Source organism: Malus sylvestris, chromosome 15, assembly GCF_916048215.2.
Source record: "Malus sylvestris chromosome 15, drMalSylv7.2, whole genome shotgun sequence".
NCBI classification, from domain to species: domain Eukaryota; kingdom Viridiplantae; phylum Streptophyta; class Magnoliopsida; order Rosales; family Rosaceae; genus Malus; species Malus sylvestris.
In genome coordinates this window covers 35,206,618-35,226,702 of record NC_062274.1, presented here as the reverse complement: position 1 = coordinate 35,226,702, position 20,085 = coordinate 35,206,618, and the positions used below count along the sequence as shown (strand labels likewise).

Here is a 20,085-nt window from a genome sequence, read left to right as displayed (position 1 = left end):
ATGAATTGTAAGTTAAGTTATAAAGCCATAGTTATATATAACAGGATAGGATCCTTTTCGGATCCAACCCATCTGGATCCTACAGATCTTTCTTCTTCTTATTTCATCTCTTCAGTTTTGCTTCTGCTTCCTCTTGTTCTTCAATCTTCTTCTACAATTCTTCTTCTTCTTCTTCTTCTTTCTGGGGAACTTCTACGCATCCTATTTTTCAGAATGACGAGCGGAGTTTGTCGTTCCAGATGACTATGACGTTGCCGATTACCAGCGTTGGGGAAGCCACCATGCCAACTCCGGGGAAGCTAGGATGCCGACTCGGACTGTAAAGAAGAAGGATCTGGATGGGTATGCTCCGGAGACAATCTGATCCCATATGTAACATGGGCGTGTCTCTTTTAAGTACAAAGAATTCTTCTATTTTAATATTTACTAGAAATTATTTGGTTGTGAATTCGCCATGCACGAGATTCAAAACTCAGACTTCTCACTTACAAGTGAAAAAAAATACAACTAGACTGTAATGCTAAATGGTAACTTTTGTACAAACTAAGTGAGGGAGAAACACATGAGTGTTCCTGAAAACTGTTGTGCACAAATTGAGTTGAAAGAGTCTTTGAAATCTATGCAGAGAATAGACACAAATCTCAAATTTAAGATTATCAAATGATAATAAATAAAATAATGAGCATTAACAGATAGTGAAAAAAAAAATAATGTTAAAAAGATTAAATTTTTACATCAAAATTATAAACTACAAATTATGTTCCATCGATAAGAAACAAATACCTTAAAAAAAAAAAGTCCCATATTGGAAAGCAAATAGGGTCCACATATTGGAAACGCACCAAGCGAGAGACCTTTTTCGCTTCTTACTCTTGTCTTGTCCAGTTGTCTTAATAACCATTCCCCAATTAACAGATATATAGTGGGGAGCAACAGAAACACAGAGAGAGAGAGAGAGAGAAAGAAATTGGGGAAATCAATTAGGTCTTGGCTCAATGCAATACTTACAGTTTCGAAATTAAAGAGCCCCATTTCTCTGAATTATTTCAATGGCCGATCACTCAGACGCTTCGCCTCTCATGCCTCCGAAGCAGATCACCGAGCCCAGCGAGATCGACCTCGAGGCGGGCCCTGGCGAACAAATCCAGTGCCGAATTTGCCTTGAAAGTGATGGTATTTCTCTTCAACTTCACTTATTCGCTCGCCCAATTGATTTCATTTTTCTATTGGATTGGTTTTGCCAAATTCTAATTTTGTTTTTCAAGTCCACCAGCCTGATAAGCGTGTCTTGCAATTGGAAATGTTGCACAATTCCAAATGTATTTCGAATTTGAGTGTGAAACTGTGATTTTTTTTTCTTTTGGGTTCCTTTTAAATGCTTAGAGTTTGGTATTAGAAGCTTATAGTGGGGGTTTTCCACTCAGGTAGGGACTTCATTGCTCCCTGCAAGTGCAAAGGGACTTCCAAGTATGTCCACCGGGAGTGTTTGGATCATTGGAGAGCTGTAAAGGTTTGGTTGCCATCTCTATTTTTTTGTTTTGTTTTTGTTTTTCTCTTTTCAAATTCAGTGCATATAACACCATGTTGTCGGTTTCCATGCAAATGTAAGCTGAGTGATCCCATCCATCCATCTACTATATCAATTTTTATTACTTGTCATTCTTCTCAAACTGTTACTGTATCGTGTTGTGCTGTGTTGTATGATTTTTTTGGGTATTTGAAAAATAATAGAATGCAAATCCAATGACAAGGAAAGGTCATTAATTAGAATCTAGATTGGTGTGGCGTGTATGGGCTTCAAAATGTGCTTGTTGTAGTTCAATTATGAAATCAATTTTATTGAAGTGAAGTTCCCTCAACCCTAATGTCTCGGGCTTCCCAGCATATATGATGAAATGGAATCGAGATCTTGTTTCGCTTGCATTGTCATGATTTGTTGCCACTTGCCAGTTGTTTGTTAAGAATATAATCTCAGTGTGTTATACATGCATAGCAAATCAATTTTGTTTTCCTTGTTGATGACTATTTAAGTCAGTTTTAGACTGTCAGTGCATTGCAGTAAGACCACACTTGTAGAACTCAGAAGTGGGCTTTAATTGGTCCTTCCATTATGTGTATGATTTATCTAACTAAGACAAATTAGCAACATATGTCCACATGTTCGTGTTTGGCTTCTTGTTAGGTTTCTCCAAATGATATCTGATTATCCTATTTTAACTTTTCCAGGAAGGGTTTGCATTTTCTCATTGCACAACCTGCAAGGCTCCTTATCATTTGAGAGTTCATGTCATTGCTGATAGAAAATGGCGTACCTTGAAATTCAGATTCTTTGTGACGAGGGACATTATATTCATATTTCTGTCTGTTCAGCTTGTAGGTCATTTGTTTTTTTCCTGTAGTTGCTTAGTTTTCCTTGATAGTTTGCATATGTTTTGCATATATTAGCATTAAACATTTTTGTTCATTTGTACAGGTGATTGCTTCGTTGGCCTATTTGGTTTATTTAATAGATGCTTTACAGCAATTCTGGCTTCGTCTTGCATGGGGTTTTGACAGTGAGCTTAGCTTCTACTATATATGTGGTAAAGTCTCAAGTTATAATGTAAATGCTTATGCTAGACAAATAAATAGTGATAAATGCTATAGTGTATGCGATTCTTATTTTGGGCTGTATAAAATTATGTATGGCACCTTAGCCTGAATTCTCTCTTTTTGTTAACTGACTTGTGTATATGTCCTTACTAACAAGGTTTCTGAGATGAACATGTTCATCAGATTGAAATTACATAGGAAAGTAACATTTGATTGAATAGACAAAAAAACCAAGTGACTGAGCAAGCTAGCAAGAAAAGAGGAAGAATAAAGAATATATATTGGTCTGTAACTGTAGATGTATGTTCATCACTTTTTTTTTTTTTTTGTAGTTTTTTCTACTCTATCCTTATTTGTCACGGACGTGATTAGGTGTTAGCACTTGCAATTGTATAAGAAACTGTGGCCTTCAGGGCCCACTACAGTCTTACTTCCAATTTAAATTATTATTCACCAAACAAGCTCTCTTATGTTTTGATCAAAGCAGCTGAGAGGATATGATGGTCCTCGAAAAGTAACTGGTTAAGTGCAATAGAATTAGTGGGTCTAATTTTGGTGCTAAAACACTAATCAAGGATCATTCATATAAAAATACGTCTGGAAATAAGCGTACTACATGTTAAATGTCTCATTTATTATTGTGTCAATACAGAAACATTCTCTTTGCCCTTTTAAATAGTAGAATAGAGGTGAAAAAATGGAGATTTGATATGACTTTATTAAACACCTGATGAACTTTGTTTTTGTCTCCATCGGTTGAACAGTTATTGACTGAAAGAATTGACATTTAGGCGTCACAACAGTGAATATTTTTGTTCCCAGATGAAATCACATGGATTTGTCTCACTTCACTTTCATGTTTGTTGATAAAATGGTTTGAGAAAACTCATGATGTTATTGGGATTTTCGTTTTACAAATTAATAGTGTTTTAAGCCAATCTGAATTTTATGGATCAGTTTGAGATTTCAAAGTTTCGGAAATAAATATATAATGAAAATCTGCAAACGTAGTCTAGTGATATTTTCTGTAGCCATGTTGAAACCCGAGAAGTTTTTATCCCAATAAGAAAGGGGTAAAAGGAATACAGAGTGGGGTGGTCTTCAAGGTCTTCACGGGAGGAAGATACTAACTGTAGGGGTAATAGATTTATTAGTGTGTTACTGGAATTACTGGCTGAACACCGTGCTGTCAAACAATGACATTTAGCATTTTGTAATGGTATCTCAAACTTTATTGCACAGACTAAGAAAAATTTCAAGATAGTTACAATTGTATTCTCAGATAAAATCTTTTTTTTTTTTTTTTTTTTTTCTCATTTATATGAAACATAGTTATCTCTCACAACACTTTCTGAGTGTGTTTTATACATAATATTCCTACATTTTACTCTGGTTCTCTGATTTTTGGGGAAAATTTTGAGGGTTTAGGGTTTATATATTGTGCCATGGTAGTTGGTGTGGGTGGAGTCTCATTGCTACCTTTAACCACAAGTAGTACATGTTTTAAGTGCCATCTATCTGAGATCTTTATCTTATGTTTTTAGAAGTCAAAAAGAAAATAAAATAGCAAGATAGTGTTATGTTTATTTGACCACGATGAAATCTTTGTTGCAACTCTTTGTTTTATAACTTTTCTGTTATTTAGCTTGGCAATTAGTAATCAATTGATTGAAATGTATATTTAGCATAATGGAAGAGTACATGTTTGCTCCCTTGTTCTCTGGGTTAATACTTCTCCATTTTGGTTTTGGTAATTTACATACTTCTATTGTTGACTACAGGAGCTCTATTGTTTTTCGCTTTGCTTGGGTTGTCTGGCTGCTTCATTACATGTTACGACCGTAGGGTGCGCAACGATTTGGCTCAGCCATGTCGTGAATTATGCCTTTGTTGCTGTCAACCTGGGTATAAGTCTACACTTGGAAATCTTTGACCCAGTTGTTACACATGATTTACGTGGTTATATTATCACCTGTAAATGTATTAAGTTTTTTGTATTTACAGTGAAGAATTTGTGTTTGTAAAATATAGATGCATAGTAATACAACCATAGCAACTCTTTGAAGAAAAATGATCAAACACCTCTCATCTTTTACCGGCAAACTCTGTATTGTTTGTGACACACACACACATATATATATGCTATTGCTATGCATGTGAGATGGTTTTCTTGTCAAGCTTCATTAAATTTCAACTGGCAAACGGGCACATGCTATGCATGTGAGGTAATTTTTGCTAGAAGAAATTGAAAAGTGGGAAAAAAGCAGTGGGGGAGAGAAATATGGGTTTATTTTATTTTTGTTTTTTATATAAAAATTTTAATTACTATTATCCCCTGAACATATTAAATTTATTTTATTCAAACTACAATAAATAAGGGTATGTTTTTCTTTTCAACCTCATTGGTTGATAAGGAGGGTTCTCTTAATAATGTATATAAATTTGAAAAATTTGACATTTGATTCCATGCATGCATATTTTGGATTGTCCAATTGCTGTTCCTTCGTCCCTTTTCATTTCAATTGTTTCTTTGGAAAATGAGGAAATGTGTCTTCCTTGCATATATTACACTTTATCAATATGTTTTTTTTTTATTTATTTATAATGTTTTTCAATTAATATCTTGTAAGACAACTTTTTGTTGACTTTCTGTTTACTGCAGATAGGTTTCATTCATATTATCACATACCAAACTTTCTACTTGTAATTATCAATTTTTGTTTTGTTTGCTATTTTTGATTAACTGCATCAATAGTTGGATACTGTATTATATATCACAACCCAGACACTTAATGTGCTACATCTATCCACTTCTTTAGTGTGCATAATATATTGTCCTTATGATTCATTAATTCACATCACAATTTAGTGTTTATTCATTGAAATCAGTTTTTGAACGATGCAACTTAATTTTGAACAATCTCTGCAGTGTGTGCGCAGACTGTCATTTACCTGGAACACTTTGTATGTGGACTGACTGTACTACATGCTGGGGAAGTTGTGCAAGTATGGCAGGTGAATGTGGTTGCTTGGGAGGCGCTGGTGAAGCAGGGCTACCGATATTATTTATAATGGCTCTGATTGTGCTGGGACTTTTCACCGTGATTGGGATATTCTATAGTGTCCTCGTAGCTACAATGGTTGGACAACGGATTTGGCAGCGGCATTATCATATACTTGCAAAAAGGATGCTGACAAAAGTGAGTTAGGGACCTTACTTTTATAATTTGGTTTTTCAGGTCATGTTAATATATCGTCTAGACACTGACTAGAGATTACCATTTCATCATGCACTATGCCAAGTAAAGATCAATGACCGAACGTAATTTATTTTTCTTGATTGATTTATTTATTTAGTGTGGGATAGAGAGGGGGAAGCTAGCCAAATGTGGGATTCCATGGCTAGTTGTATCCGAAAAGTAGCAAAAGAGGTATTAGGAGAGTCCAAGGGCTTTGCCCCACACCAAAAGGAATCTTGGTGGTGGAATGAGGAGGTACAAACAAAGGTGAAGGCTAAGAAGGAATGTTGTAAAGCCTTATACAAGGAGAGGACCGATGAAAATGGTGAAAGGTATAGAAAAGCGAAGCAAGAGGCGAAGAAAGCTGTCAGAGAAGCTAAGTTAGCGGCTTACGACGATATGTATAAACGACTAGATACCAAAGAAGGAGAGTTGGATATCTATAAACTATCTAGAGCAAGGGAAAAGAAGACAAGGGACCTAAACCAAGTGAGGTGCATCAAGGATGAGGATGGAAAGGTTCTTGCTACAGAGAACGCGGTTAAAGACAGATGGAGAGGTTATTTTCATAATCTTTTCAATGAAGGACATGAAATGAGTGCTTCTTTAGGGGAGTTGAGTAATTCAGAAGAGTGTAGAAACTACTCTTTTTATCGTCGAATCCGGAAGGAAGAAGTGGTTGTAGCTTTGAAGAAGATGAAGCATAAAAAAGCAATAGGCCCAGACGATATACCAATCGAAGTGTGGAAACTTTTGGGAGAGACAGGTATAACATGGCTCACTGACATTTTCAATAGGATTTTGAAAACGAAGAAGATGCCAAATGAGTGGCGAACGAGCACTTTGGTGCCTATCTACAAGAATAAGGGCGACGTACAAAATTGCATGAACTATAGGGGTATTAAGCTAATGAGTCATACAATGAAGCTCTGGGAGAGAGTCATTGAGCATAGATTGAGGCAAGAGACACGGGTTTCGGACAACCAATTCGGGTTCATGCCAGGGCGCTCAACCATGGAGGCAATCTATCTCTTACGAAGATTGATGAAAAGATATAGAGATGGGAAAAAGGATTTACACATGGTCTTTATAGATTTGGAAAAAGCGTATGATAGAGTCCCAAGAGACATTCTTTGGAGGATTTTAGAGAAGAAAGGAGTACGAGTAGCATATATCCAAGCTATAAAGGATATGTATGAAGGAGCAAAGACTGCCGTAAGAACTCATGAAGGACAAACCGAAAGCTTTCCCATAACTGTAGGATTACATCAAGGCTCATCCTTAAGTCCTTACCTTTTTGCGTTGGTAATAGATGAGTTAACAGGACATATTCAAGATGATATTCCTTGGTGTATGCTTTTCGCAGACGATATAGTGTTGATAGATGAAACTCAGGAAGGGGTAAATGCAAAGCTTAACCTTTGGAGAGAAGTGTTGGAATCTAAAGGTCTTCGCCTAAGCCGATCAAAGACAGAATATATGGAGTGCAAGTTCAGTGCAAATGGAGGCCAAAACGAGTTAGGGTGAGGATCGGAGATCAAGAAATACCAAAGAGCGACCGTTTTCGTTACCTATGATCTATCTTGCAAAAGAACGGAGAATTAGATGGAGATCTCAACCATAGAATACAAGCTGGATGGATGAAGTGGAAGAGTGCATCCGGCGTGTTGTGTGACCGCCGTATGCCACTGAAGCTCAAGGGAAAATTTTATAGGACGGCAATAAGGCCGGCGATGCTGTATGGCACAGAATGTTGGGCGGTGAAACATCAACACGTACACAAAATGGGTGTAGCGGAGATGAGGATGCTTCGTTGGATGTGTGGGCACACGAGAAAGGATAAGATTAGGAATGAGGATATCCGGGGTAAAGTAGGAGTAGCCGAAATTGAAGGAAAGATGAGAGAAAATCGGTTACGGTGGTTTGGACATGTGCAAAGAAGGCCTACTGACGCTCCGATTAGAAGATGCGACTATGGGACAGAGGTTCAGGGCCGAAGGGGTAGAGGAAGACCTAGGAAAACTTTGGAAGAGACTCTAAGAAAAGACTTAGAGTACTTGGATCTAACGAAGGACATGACACAGGATCGAGCACAATGGCGTTCTAAGATTCATATAGCCGATCCCACTCAGTGACTTGGATTTTCCAAGTCTCCAACCGAGAAGTTTTCCTCACTCGGGAAATTAAGGGAACACTACCCCAACCTACATGCTCCACTCAGAAAGCTTCAACATACAAGCTTCAACAAAAGAAAATTCAAAGAACTTAGCGAAGAAGGCTTTGGTGTATTTAACACAATACGTTGAAATGAAGGAAAGCTTATTTATTGATATCCCCGATAAGCTACAAATATGTACATATACATGAGTCAAAATAAACACACAAGAGGGAGCCTTCACAAAGGTTGCTTAGGAGAAGTCTCAGCAGTCGGTAGAGCCCCAGAAAGAGAAGGCACCGGAGGGGGATCATTTGGAGCCTCAGTACTGGACAGAACCCTAGAAGGAGGAGGCATCAGAGGTTGATCATTTGGAGCTTCATTACGCGGTACAGCCCCAGAAGACGAAGGCAATAAATGCCTTTGGAACAAACCCACAAATCTCTGATGATCAAGTAAAACCTGACCATCAGTTTCCTTCATCTGGTCAAGCTTCCTCTTCATGTTTGTAGCATAGTCATGTGCGAGCCGGTGCAACTGTTTATTCTCATGCTTGAGCCCTCTAATCTCCTGTTTGAGACTCATCACTTCAACCGCCAATGATTCAACTTGGCGGGTTCGAGCAAATAGGCGTTGGGCCATATTAGACACAGAACCTGCACACTGAACACTGAGAGCCAGCGAATCCTTAACAGCTAACTCATCAGACCGTTTGGAAAGTAGTCTGTTATCTTTGGGAGTGAGAAGGTTCCTGGCCACCACCGCAGCGGTCATATCATTCTTCATCACGGAATCCCCAACGGTAAGAGGACCAGTAGGGGAGACGAAGGATGGGCGCCATATGTTGTCTGGAGAAGGCGGGGCTGCCTCTTCAACAAGGTTCAAGTCAAAACGACGGTCGGAGGGGCCAGACATTTTCAAAGGTGTTGAAGAGAGAAGAGGTCGGACAAATCAAGATCTTAGAAGTGCAAGAATGAAGCTTCTACTGGTGGAGATTCAAGTGTGCTTTGGAACTTAATGCCAGCCCCTATAAAAATCTGCACTCGACGGAGCTTCAGAAATCGAAGAGGCGCCTGCTCAGAAATCGAAGAGGCGTTTGCTTTCTCAAAAGCTGGGCTGCTTAGAGATCACGAGGGTTGATCTCAGAAATCGAAGAGGCGTTTGCTTTCTCAAAAGTTGGGCTGCTCAAAGACCACGAAGGCCGATCTCAGAAATCGAAGAGGCGCTCGCTTTCTCAAAAGCTGGGCTCCCCAAGTTGAGCACGTGAAGCTTGCAGCTCCCACTACATCGCTCTGACCAAGAAGGGTAAAATAATAGCAAAGAAACAGCACTAACAAAGTTTAGACCCATAAATTTTGAAGGTCTAGCTACCATATTATTACCCACAAGGGTAAAGGAACAGTATCACTGCTGGATAATTGGAAAGTCCATGTGTGTCAACCTCTGTGCTTTGTGGCAAGGTAGACTAGCAAACATGCCCAACCTTTACTCACATTCGAGAAAACACTCCCAATAAGATTGCTTGCTCCAAAATCGAAGAGGCACCGTCCTCCGAATCTCAAGAGCCAGACTCCCAACATGACTACTTTCTTAAAAATCGAAGAGAGGGTAAAGGAACAGTACCATTGCTGGATAATTGGAAAGTCCCTGTGTGTCAACCTCTGTGCTTCGTGGCAAGGTAGATTAGCAAACATGCCCAACCTTTACTCACATTCGAGAAAACACTCCCAACAAGATTGCTTGCTCCAAAATCGAAGAGGCACCGCCCTCCGAATCTCGAGAGCCAGACTCCCAACATGATTACTTTCTCAAAAATCGAAGAGACACTGCTCCCCGAATCTCGAGAGCCAGACCCCCAGCATGATTGCTTTCTCAAAAATCGATGAGGCATCGTTCTCCGAATCAATCGAAGAGGCGCTCGCTTTCTCAAAAGCTGGGCTGCTCAGAGACCACGAGGGCCGATCTCAAAAATCGAAGAGGCACCTACTTTTCTAGCCTTGTCAGCACCTGTCACACGCACACTCAGCTTTGCAGAAATTATGGGCATTCTGTCGAAGACTTCTGGTGAAGTAGAAAGCACATGAATCTTACTGTTCAATCACCCACTTCCCACACGCAACAATAGCTCATGGGTACCACAGATAACTTTGCCAAAGTTCTCTGCCAAAGTTGAGCACGTGAAGCTTGCAGCTCCCACTACATCGCTCTGACCAAGAAAGGTAAAAGAATAGCAAAGAAACAGCACTAACAAAGTTTGGACACATAAATTTTGAAGGTCTAGCTACCATATTATTACCCACAAGGGTAAAGGAACAGTACTACTGCTGGATAATTGGAAAGTCCCTGTGTGTCAACCTCTATGCTTCGTGGCAAGGTAGACTAGCAAATATGCCCAACCTTTACTCACATTCGAGAAAACACTCCCAACAAGATTGCTTGCTCCAAAATCGAAGAGGCACTGTCCTCCGAATCTCGAGAGCCAGACTCCCAACATGACTACTTTCTCAAAATCGAAGAGAGGGTAAAGGAACAGTACCATTGCTGGATAATTGGAAAGTTCCTGTGTGTCAACCTTTGTGCTTCGTGGCAAGGTAGACTAGCAAACATGCCCAACCTTTACTCACATTCGAGACAACACTCCCAACAAGATTGCTTGCTCCAAAATCGAAGAGGCACCGCCCTTCGAATCTCGAGAGCCAGACTCCCAACATGATTACTTCCTCAAAAATCGAAGAGACACTGCTCTCCGAATCTCGAGAGTCAGACCCCCAGCATGATTGCTTTCTCAAAAATCGAAGAGGCATCGTTCTCCGAATCTCGAGAGCCAGATACCACAGACCACTTTTTCAAAGTGCTCTGACAGAGTTAAAACATGTGAAACTGGCAGCTCCCACTACCGTGCTATGACCGAGCAGGGTAAAGGAATAGCATTACTACTTGTTGTTAGGGAGACTCCTATATATGTCAACCTCCATCCCCAACGGACAGGCAGACCTGCAAAAATGCTCAACCCTTCATCATATCTGAGAGGGCACTCCCAACGAAGCCTTTCGAAATATTCAGCTTTCTTTCCCCCCGATAATACCTCTGCAAACAAGCTATACTAGAGCAAGAATATCTCATATCATCAGGGTTAAAAGCAAGAGTATCCCATATCATGCTTTTTCCCTGTCTTTTCTTTTGGCCTTGTTTTTACCTGCAAGACAAGGAGAAAGAGAGCAATCAGTCAGCACTTGGAATCAAGCTTCCAGCCAGGAACTGACTGCCTGGAACCCCTTACCTGATTACTTACCTGGCATTGCTCTCGAGTATTCATCTTCAACATCTTATGTTTCCAGGGAAGATTCCGCATCTGCTTGAGGAACAGATAGGGCAAGTGCGAAGGATACAAGGAAGCATGTGGAGACAAGCGTAACAGCACACGTGCCGATACATCCATTACTCTGTCAAAAGCAAAAGTATCCCATATCAGCACGGTGGAACGTACTCTAGATTTGATGGACTTGTTTTGACCCTCAAATTCTTCAGTCGGCCTTATACTCTGGAGGAAACCAGAAAACCCTCCAGCTCAGTTCAAGAATAAGCCTGTGGAAAGTTACTTCTTCAAAAGCAAAAGTATCTCATATCATCTCTTCTCATTTTTCTTCTCTTTATCCTTCATGCTGTTGCAAGATGGGGAGAAGGTGAACAATCAGTCGGAGCTCTGATTGCTTACCTTGTCTGTCACCTCTTTCAGCAGACCCCCTAGCTCGGCGACTTGGAGGACTCCTACTACATGGTTTGTATCGCGCTTGACCAAGCCTGAAACTACAAGTAAGCTTCAAGTGAAATTGATACATTACCTTGTGCATCTCCACCAGTTAAAGATACCACCCCTGGATGGAGGAAGAGTACTTCCAGAGAAGATGCCACATCTACCTATGAGACAGATAAGGCAAGTCAAGACGACACCACACTCCGATACTTAGAAGTTTCGTGATTACGAGATCATTCTCCCACAATATTTCCTAATGTCATTTGTACTAAATCATTCACTTGTACTCACTAAAGGAGAGCTTGAACCTATGTACTTGTGTAAACCCTTCACAATTAATGAGAACTCTTCTATTCCGTGGACGTAGCCAATCTGGGTGAACCACATACATCTTGTGTTTGCTTTCCTATCTCTATCCATTTATATACTTATCCACACTAATGACCGGAGCAATCTAGCGAAGATCACAAAAAGCGACCGTTTTCGCTACCTAGGATCTATCTTGCAAGAGAACAGAGAATTAGATGGAGATCTCAACCATAGAATACGAGCTGGATGGAAAGAGTGCATCCGGCGTGTTGTGTGACCGTCGTAGGCCACTGAAGCTCAAGGGAAAATTTTATAGGGCGGCAATAAGGCCAGCGATGTTGTATGGCACAGAATGTTGGGTGGTGAAGCATCAACACGTACACAAAATGGGTGTAGCGGAGATGAGGATGCTTCGTGGGATGTGTGGGCACACGAGAAAGGATAAGATTGGGAATGAGGATATCCGAGGTAAAGTAGGAGTAGCCGAAATTGTAGGAAAGATGAGAGAAAATCGGCTCCGGTGATTTGGACATGTGCAAAGAAGGCCGACTGACGCTCCGGTTCGAAGATGTGACTACGGGACAGAGGTTCAGGGCCGAAGGGGTAGAGGAAGACCTAGGAAAACTTTGGAAGAGACTCTAAGAAAAGACTTAGAGTACTTGGATCTAACGGAGGACATGACACAAAACCGAGCGCAATGGCGTTCTAGGATTCATATAGCCGACCCCACTTAGTGGGAAAGGGCTTTGTTGTTGTTGTTGTTGTTGTATTTATTTATTTATTTTAACTACTAGGGCCATTAAATTGTAGTTGAATTCAGTAGAGGGACACCTATAGCAGACTAAACAGTATCGCATGGTAACCCATGTCATCGATGAGAAATGGTGTAGTTAATAATATAATCTCTTGGTGAAACATGATTGAACTTTGCATCTACCCGCACATGTTGCAATTAAAACTCAGTATAAGATGTTGATCATGTCCTCTTGGCCCATTTATGGAGCAAGGAATGCTCAACTTTGGAAGCTTATGTCATCTGCTAAGCCGGATCTGTGAGTTGTTCTGATGAATTAGTAGGTCTACTTGAGTCCGTAATAGATTAAACAGATTTTTGTGTATACCAAACTAACTAAACAATTTCTGTTTATAAAAAAAACACGGAAGAAACAATTTATCGTTTCTGTAATTTGTAATGATACTGGATATTGTCTACAGGATCTTTATTTCTTGAAGTTTGTTTACTGGTGTAGGAATATGTTGTCGAGGATGTTGATGGTGAGATAACAGGATCTGATTGGTCTCCCCCACCTCTCCCAGCTGAGCATATTCAGCAGCTGAAAACGCTTGGCCTACTATAGATATGAAGAGGGCTTGTTTACTGTTTACCAGAATAACACGATATTGAGATAGACTGCCTGCCTCTGCATTTGGTGGGTCAAGTGCTTTTACTACAGGCTTCCGAGTCTCGTTCGCTCGCTTTGATTGATCCGAAAAGAGTTGATGCTCACTGAAAATATCCCATAGCCATTTCTTCTTGTTTGACTTATATTTGTAAAATTTTATCAGTATAAGAAATCAAGAGTAGGATAATCTCAAAATCACTAACATGTATATCGTTGATGTTTTCTAGCCATAAAAAAGAGAATGACTCCTTAAGTTTCTCGCATTTCTTAGTTTTGGGGGAAATGTCTGAATGTTATCCTGTGGTTTTTATGTTTTTCTGTTTTCCTTCCAGGCAATGAAATCTGCACGTCTGATGTGGCCCTTATGGTACTTCTCTTCACAAAAATGACCTGTGCTATTTGAAAATGTGGAACCAAATGCTGTAAGCATTCGGTATTTGCGGGGTTCAAATTATTACTATACCAGAGCATTATTTACTTGTTATTGGTTTGATGGTACTTCTCTTCGCAAAAATAACCCCGTGCTATTTGAAAATGTGGAACCAAATGCCATAAGTTTTTCGTACTTGCAGGGTCCAAATTAGTACTATACTTGATTAGAAATTAGAGATTGAGTGAATTTTTGCGCACTCTTCTAAATTGATAGGGTGGTGCTTATTTAGTTTAAATTTTAAAATTCAGGTTTTAAATCAATTAAATTAAAGTAATTTAACAACAATCAATGGGATGAGTATCACCTTTATTTTAGAGGGTGCATGAAGTTGCACTTACAGAGATTAGAGGTGTGATTTTCCGTAATTTAAAAGTATTTTGTTTGGATAATGTTAGGGATATAAAAAAATTTAAATTAAATTTAAAAACCAAATGAGGTGTCATTAATAAGAACACAAACATATTAATCGATACTTAATTAATAATCTAATTATCTACAATCAAATCATTTAATTTGTAAATTTAATTTAAAAGATTTGGTTTCCCAACATTATCTTGTTTAGTAAGCTTCTTAATCTTTTGGGGTGATGATGGGGCTCCTAGATTCTTAGTGGGTCCATATCATCTTTATAGATCAAAATTGTTCTATAGAATAATCGAACATTCGAGATGTAAGGGATTGAATCGTGTGAAATGGCGGGTTTGGTCTGGTTGTTTGTATCACAGAAATTGCGGGTTTTTCCATACATGGATGCCCCTGGCATATAAGAATAATACTAGAGAGATTAAATTAACAAATCAAATGAGATGTTACTAATAGAAAATAAACGCATTTATCAACGATTAAGTAATAATTCAATCATTAACTTTCATGTCATTTAATTTACAAAATTTAATCTCCTTAATATTTATGGGCATATAAATATGTATTTCCGATACATGGTACGTATGACATGTATGTTTCTCCCTAAGATGTCGGCGGCAAATGATATAAATGTATTTCCAATACAAGACAGGTGTTAGCCCTCTAGAGGCTTTTAGCAACGCATGACACTTTCCCCTCTTCGTCTACCATTAAAAGCAAAACAATCAAAATGGAAGCCAAAACCAGGAAACCACCCACCCTCCATAAACAAATATAAATATGGAATATATATATTGTAAGCCTTATCCACTTCTGTTAGCATCTCAACTTCCTTTCCTATAAATAATTGCCCCCGACAGGCCACATTATGTCAATCAAATTATCAATCAAGTCCCAACAATTTCAAAGCAAGTTAGGAGAGAGAGAGAGAGAGAGAGAGAGAGAGAGAGAGAGAGAGAGAGAGAGAGAGAGAGAGAAGAGAGAGGGAGAGAGAGAGAAATGGCAGATATTGCAATTTTGGTGGCAGAAGAGTATGAGAGAAGGGTAAAGAATGGAAGAAAGGATGATGATCATCATCAGCAGCAGCAGCAGCTAAAGAGTGAGTTGGCTTCTTGTGTTTCCGTTTTGGCTCAAACCCTGCAGAAGAAGATTGGGCACCCAAAGATGGAGTTTTTCAAATGGACAAAGGAGCCCAGAAGCCAAGTTGGTCTTGAGGCCTCCAATTGCTTCTTCTCTGCTTGATTAATTGAATTCAACGGAATCATCTTCCAGCTGCTTTTCAATCTTCTTTTTCTAATCTGTTTTCCTGCTGTACATGTAACATGATATCCGCTTTCTTTTTGTATCGTCATCTGCACAAAGCCTGTTGTTTTTCTTTCTTTCAATACTAGAATTGGGTCGATCAACATTTTATGCTTTTAAGGAAATATCAATGAAAATAAATTTTAGCAGTTAGAGAGGAGAATTGAATTTTATTCACCTTACTATAGGTTTTAGTACCACCTTACTCTTATTCAGTCTGATTTTTTTGGTCTTCGTAATCATGTCATGGCTTGTTTCATGTGTCCTCCAAAACTTCTAATGCCCTTATGATCAGAGAAGCTCATTATCTCTTTTGGGAAAATAATGGCAACAACCCTCTTGTATCCATTAGCCTTGCTCATTGTTTTAATCTTCCATTGTTAACTAAGTTGGGATGAAATGTGTTGACCAAGCCCGATAACTGGTGGCGAGATCATTTCTTGGTTGTTAGAAAGAAAACTACTGCTTTAGCTGCTTAGAGCGGTATTCTGAAATCTAGGACGGTTTGAGATGGTTGGTAATCTAAGATTAAATTGTAGCAATGGTCCATTAACTTTAACATAATCAGAGCAATGGTCCCTCAACTAAAAATCCATTACCGTTAATCTTTCAACTCATCAAAACGTGCAGATATGGTCTCTTAACTAAAAATTCATTCTATTGATCCATCAATTTTAATCCAACTGCAGAAATGGCCTCTTAACTTTAACCAAATTGGAGCAATGATTTCTCAATTGTAATCCAGTTGTAGCAATGGTCCTTCCAACATAACTTATTTTGACAAAATTCTGACGAATTTGATGAAAATAATCATAGCTACACGTTTTGATGAGTTCAAGGACCCCAATTGTAGCAATGGTTTTTCCAACATAACTTATTTTGACAAAATTCTGACGAAATTGATGAAAAAGACCATAACTACACATTTTGATGAGTTGAGTAACTAATAGTAATGAATTGTTAGTTGAGGGACCATTGCTCCAATTTAATTAAAATTGAGAAACTATTGCTACAATTTACTCAATTAAAAATATTTTGTTTTGGTCTTATAATTAGGGTTTATTGTTCCTTTTGTTCTCTTTACTTTCTGCTTCTCAAGTTAATGGTATTCCTTTGGCAAATTTTCTATCAAGTTAATGGTATTCCTTTGGCAAATTAAAGGAGAGGATCCTCATTCATTGAACGTAACTGTGGGCGTTGTCTTCCTTTGGCAAATTTTCTATCAAGTCTACTGCTCGGATTCAGGTATTTGGATTTCATCTATATCTAAATTGTAAGGATCTTAAAGATTTTTACATTTTAATCATTTATTATGCATCGTACGGTCAGAAATAATTTGACTTTTTTTATTTAAACTTAAACACAAATAATACCTAACGAAAACTAACCGCCCAATGTACAATAAACAATTAGAATGTGAGAATCCTTGTAATGTTTGACAGACAGACATGCATGTTTCTCTGTACGATGTCGGTGGCAAATGATATAATCTGTGTTGTACGAGACAGGTGTTAGCCCTCTAGAGGCTTTTAGCAATGCGTGACACGTAGCCCACTTTCAGTTATATTTTCGGCGGGCGCCCTCATACCATTAAAGGTTAAAACAAACAAATGGAAACCAAAATAAAAACCACGAAACCACCCACACTAAAATAAAATAAAGGAATCTTAATGAACACTTATGGTAATATTTATTTTTAACGTTAAATATATTTTTATCTTGAAAAATCACTGTTAGTAATATTTATTTACATTTTTATTTTGTTATTTTCGTTAAAAACTAAAATTTTTTAAAACTTTTCTTTAGTTTTCCTGCAGTAACCTGTAAGCCTTATCCGCTTCTGTTAGCATCTCAAGTTCCGTTCCTATAAATAATTGCGTCCGACAGGCAACGTTATATTGTCTATCAAATTATCAACCAAGTCCCAACAATTTCAAAGCAAGTTGAGAGAGAGAGAGAGAGAGAGATGGCAGATATTGCAATTTTGGTTGCAGAAGAGTATGAAAGAACGGTGAAGAATGGACAAAAGGATGATGATCATCATCAGCAGCTAAAGAGTGAGCTGGCTTCTTGTGTTTCCGTTTCGGTTCAAACCCTGCAGAAGAAGATTGGACACCGAAAGATGGAGTTTGTCAAGTGGGCAAAGGAGCCCAGAAGCCAAGTTGGTCTTGAGGCCTCCAATGGCTTCTTCAGTTCTTCTCTGCTTAATTGAATTCAATGCAATCATCTTCCAGCTGCTTTTTCATCTTATTTTTTCTTTTATTTAATTTTCCTCTGTTCATGTAAAATGATATCAACTCTCTTTTTCCTATGATCATTTGCACAAAATGTTTGTGTTTTTTTATTCCTTTCTATTTGTTGTAAATTAGATTCTGTAATTCAAAATTCACATCACTTGTACCTAGTTAATTATCCATTTGATTAACTACTATAGTTAATTTCTTAGAGCATCTTCACCCGTTAGTGGATGGCAAGGGGTAAAAAAAATTGCCTTTACTATTCTCAAACAGTAATTTTTTTGTGCAAGTCCACCCTTTTGGAAAGATAAAGGGTAAGGGTAAGGGGGATTGCTATTTACTAATAATTTTTTAGTAATGTTATTTACGGTTTTTACTTCTCACATACCTTTGTTAAATTTTCTTCCATTGATCTTCTTCAATTTATTCGATTTGATGACCAAAAATTGAGAATGATGTGTGAGAAGTAAAAGTCAGGGTGTGCATAACCCTACTTTTTTTTTTCACGTTTTGTGTCTTGTAAATGTGTAAGTTTATTCTTTAAAAATAAAACTCTCTATTATAATTTTAAATACAAAATTAACATTACAAACAAACATAATTAATAAAACAATAACATTTTGTTCAAAAAAATAGAGCAGTAACAAATACATAGCATTACAAACAAACATGCATAAATGTTAGTACAAGTTTTTATAAGGCTAATTTTCAGCTACATTCTCTTAGAATTCTATTTTAATCTCATTTTATTTTCTATAATTTAAAAGGGAAAAATTAGCATCCGGTCCTTAATTTCTAATGTTTATTGACTAAGACCTTATTATTTTGTAGATTTTGATCAAAGTCCCTAACATTAATATATTAATGAATTACATGTAAGTTACATAATTTTTATAATAAAAATTAGTAATTGATTTAGAGTTTTAATACTCACACCCTTACTAAACTCCTAATTAATTTTAATTCAAACATTTCCAAAATATAAAATATAAAATTAGAATAAGTTTGTACCCATTAAATTTTTATAAAAAAAATGATATGTACCCATTCTTAAATATACCAATTTGTTATATGAAAAGTGTACCCTTTTTTAATATCAAATGTATCCATTTTTTATTTAAAATTCATTCAATCTTTTCTCTATCCATTTTTATATAAATAACTACAGGGAATACATTATTTAAAATCCATAATTCATTTGATATTAAATAACTACAAAAAGGGTACACTTTTCATATAACAAATTCATAATAAATAACTACAAATTTCATTTTTAGTTTAAAAATAAAATAACCTACATAGAAATACATTATTACATTAATATCAGAGACTTCGATAAAAAACTAAAAATCACAAAGGTTTTAGTCAAAGAACAGTGATAGTTAGAGACCGCATCCAAAGTGTCCCATTTAAAAGTCACTACTTTACTCTTTGAAACTCAAATTTCGTTCCACTTTGGCTTCTGGACTCACTCTTCTCCCTAAGGTCACCTCCTAAAACACATGGGGGCATGTTTGCTTATCACCTTAAACTTTGGTGTATGCTCACCATACACCTAATCATTTGTCACGTGTCCTTTCACTTAACCTTGGTCAATTGGATAATATTAAGTTTAAAAGAAGCTAGTTGAAATCAAAATCGAGATCAAATGACAAAATGAAGCGAATTTTGAATTTCAAAGAGTAAAATGGTAGCTTTTGAGTTAGAGAGAACAAAGTGAAAAAGGTAGATAAAAGTAAGCCTTTTTATTGTTGTTTAATTGAGTTGAATATCAGAGTGCGCAACGAACAAGACTAACAAAATAATAGGAATATTATTAAATAAACGAGAATGCCGAAACGGCTACAAAACCCTAAGAGGCTACATTGTGACTAACTTGATATTCTAAAGAGTTACAAAGTACCATATATATAGAAAACTAACCTAACCCTAATAGGCAAGGAAACGAAACATTAATACTAATGGGCTAAGCCCAAAATATCAAACATTAAAATAAATCTAAATAATAATATTTTCCCACGCCCCCGTCAAACTCATGGCGATACACGACATGAGTTTGCCAACAAACAAATGCGGATGCAAGCTCCATTATGCTAATTTCCGATGCCAATTTCAATACAAAATTTCATCGGTACAAGTGCAAGATTCCAAATTCCAATGTCAATGCCAATGCCAATACCAATGCTAATACCAAAGCCAATGCCAATTTCCAATTCAATGCCAGTGCAAATTGCGAACTTTCCGAACAAAACTTGAACAAAAAACAAAAAATCCAACTTTCGTAACGTCATTTAAGTG

General features: G+C 37.6%; 2 protein-coding genes and 2 long non-coding RNA genes across 6 annotated transcripts; 3 read left to right on the top strand and 1 right to left on the bottom strand.

Annotated features, from left to right (window-relative positions):
• Positions 1-907: 907 nt before the first annotated feature.
• LOC126602597 (uncharacterized) lies at positions 908-13,715 on the top strand. Its single transcript, XM_050269504.1, has 7 exons — positions 908-1,173; positions 1,425-1,510; positions 2,227-2,373; positions 2,474-2,582; positions 4,374-4,497; positions 5,522-5,792; positions 13,300-13,715. The coding sequence occupies exons 1-7, from the start codon at positions 1,050-1,052 to the stop codon at positions 13,405-13,407; spliced, it is 969 nt and encodes a 322-aa protein (XP_050125461.1). The 5' UTR covers positions 908-1,049; the 3' UTR covers positions 13,408-13,715.
• Positions 8,200-10,515, bottom strand: LOC126602598 (uncharacterized). Of its 3 annotated transcripts, none has more exons than XM_050269505.1 (2): positions 10,384-10,515; positions 8,200-9,469 (listed from the first exon to the last, which is right to left on the bottom strand). In XM_050269505.1, the coding sequence occupies exon 2, from the start codon at positions 8,899-8,901 to the stop codon at positions 8,227-8,229; it is 675 nt and encodes a 224-aa protein (XP_050125462.1). In that variant the 5' UTR covers positions 8,902-9,469; positions 10,384-10,515; the 3' UTR covers positions 8,200-8,226. The 3 variants fall into 3 exon arrangements, with proteins under 3 accessions (XP_050125462.1, XP_050125464.1, XP_050125463.1); XM_050269507.1 differs by lacking the exon at positions 10,384-10,515 and adding an exon at positions 10,342-10,357 and having other exon boundaries at positions 8,200-9,427; XM_050269506.1 differs by lacking the exon at positions 10,384-10,515 and adding an exon at positions 9,688-9,804.
• A 1,216-nt stretch (positions 13,716-14,931) lies between the features above and the next one.
• LOC126602600 (uncharacterized) lies at positions 14,932-15,703 on the top strand. Its single transcript, XR_007616167.1, has 2 exons — positions 14,932-15,160; positions 15,197-15,703. It is a non-coding gene; the product is annotated as an uncharacterized LOC126602600 (long non-coding RNA).
• Positions 15,704-16,604: 901 nt separating this feature from the next.
• LOC126602601 (uncharacterized) lies at positions 16,605-17,954 on the top strand. The gene is made up of 2 exons (XR_007616168.1): positions 16,605-16,795; positions 17,357-17,954. It is a non-coding gene; the product is annotated as an uncharacterized LOC126602601 (long non-coding RNA).
• Positions 17,955-20,085: the final 2,131 nt, after the last annotated feature.

Bases quoted from the DNA above. Each gene is read 5' to 3' on its own strand.
- LOC126602597 (XM_050269504.1), top strand. From the start codon at position 1,050: ATGGCCGATCACTCAGACGCTTCGCCTCTCATGCCTCCGAAGCAGATC. The intron at 4,498-5,521 runs GTATAAGTCTAC...CAATCTCTGCAG, and splicing joins CTTTGTTGCTGTCAACCTGG to TGTGTGCGCAGACTGTCATT. The intron at 5,793-13,299 runs GTGAGTTAGGGA...TTACTGGTGTAG, and splicing joins CAAAAAGGATGCTGACAAAA to GAATATGTTGTCGAGGATGT.
- LOC126602598 (XM_050269505.1), bottom strand. From the start codon at position 8,901: ATGTCTGGCCCCTCCGACCGTCGTTTTGACTTGAACCTTGTTGAAGAG.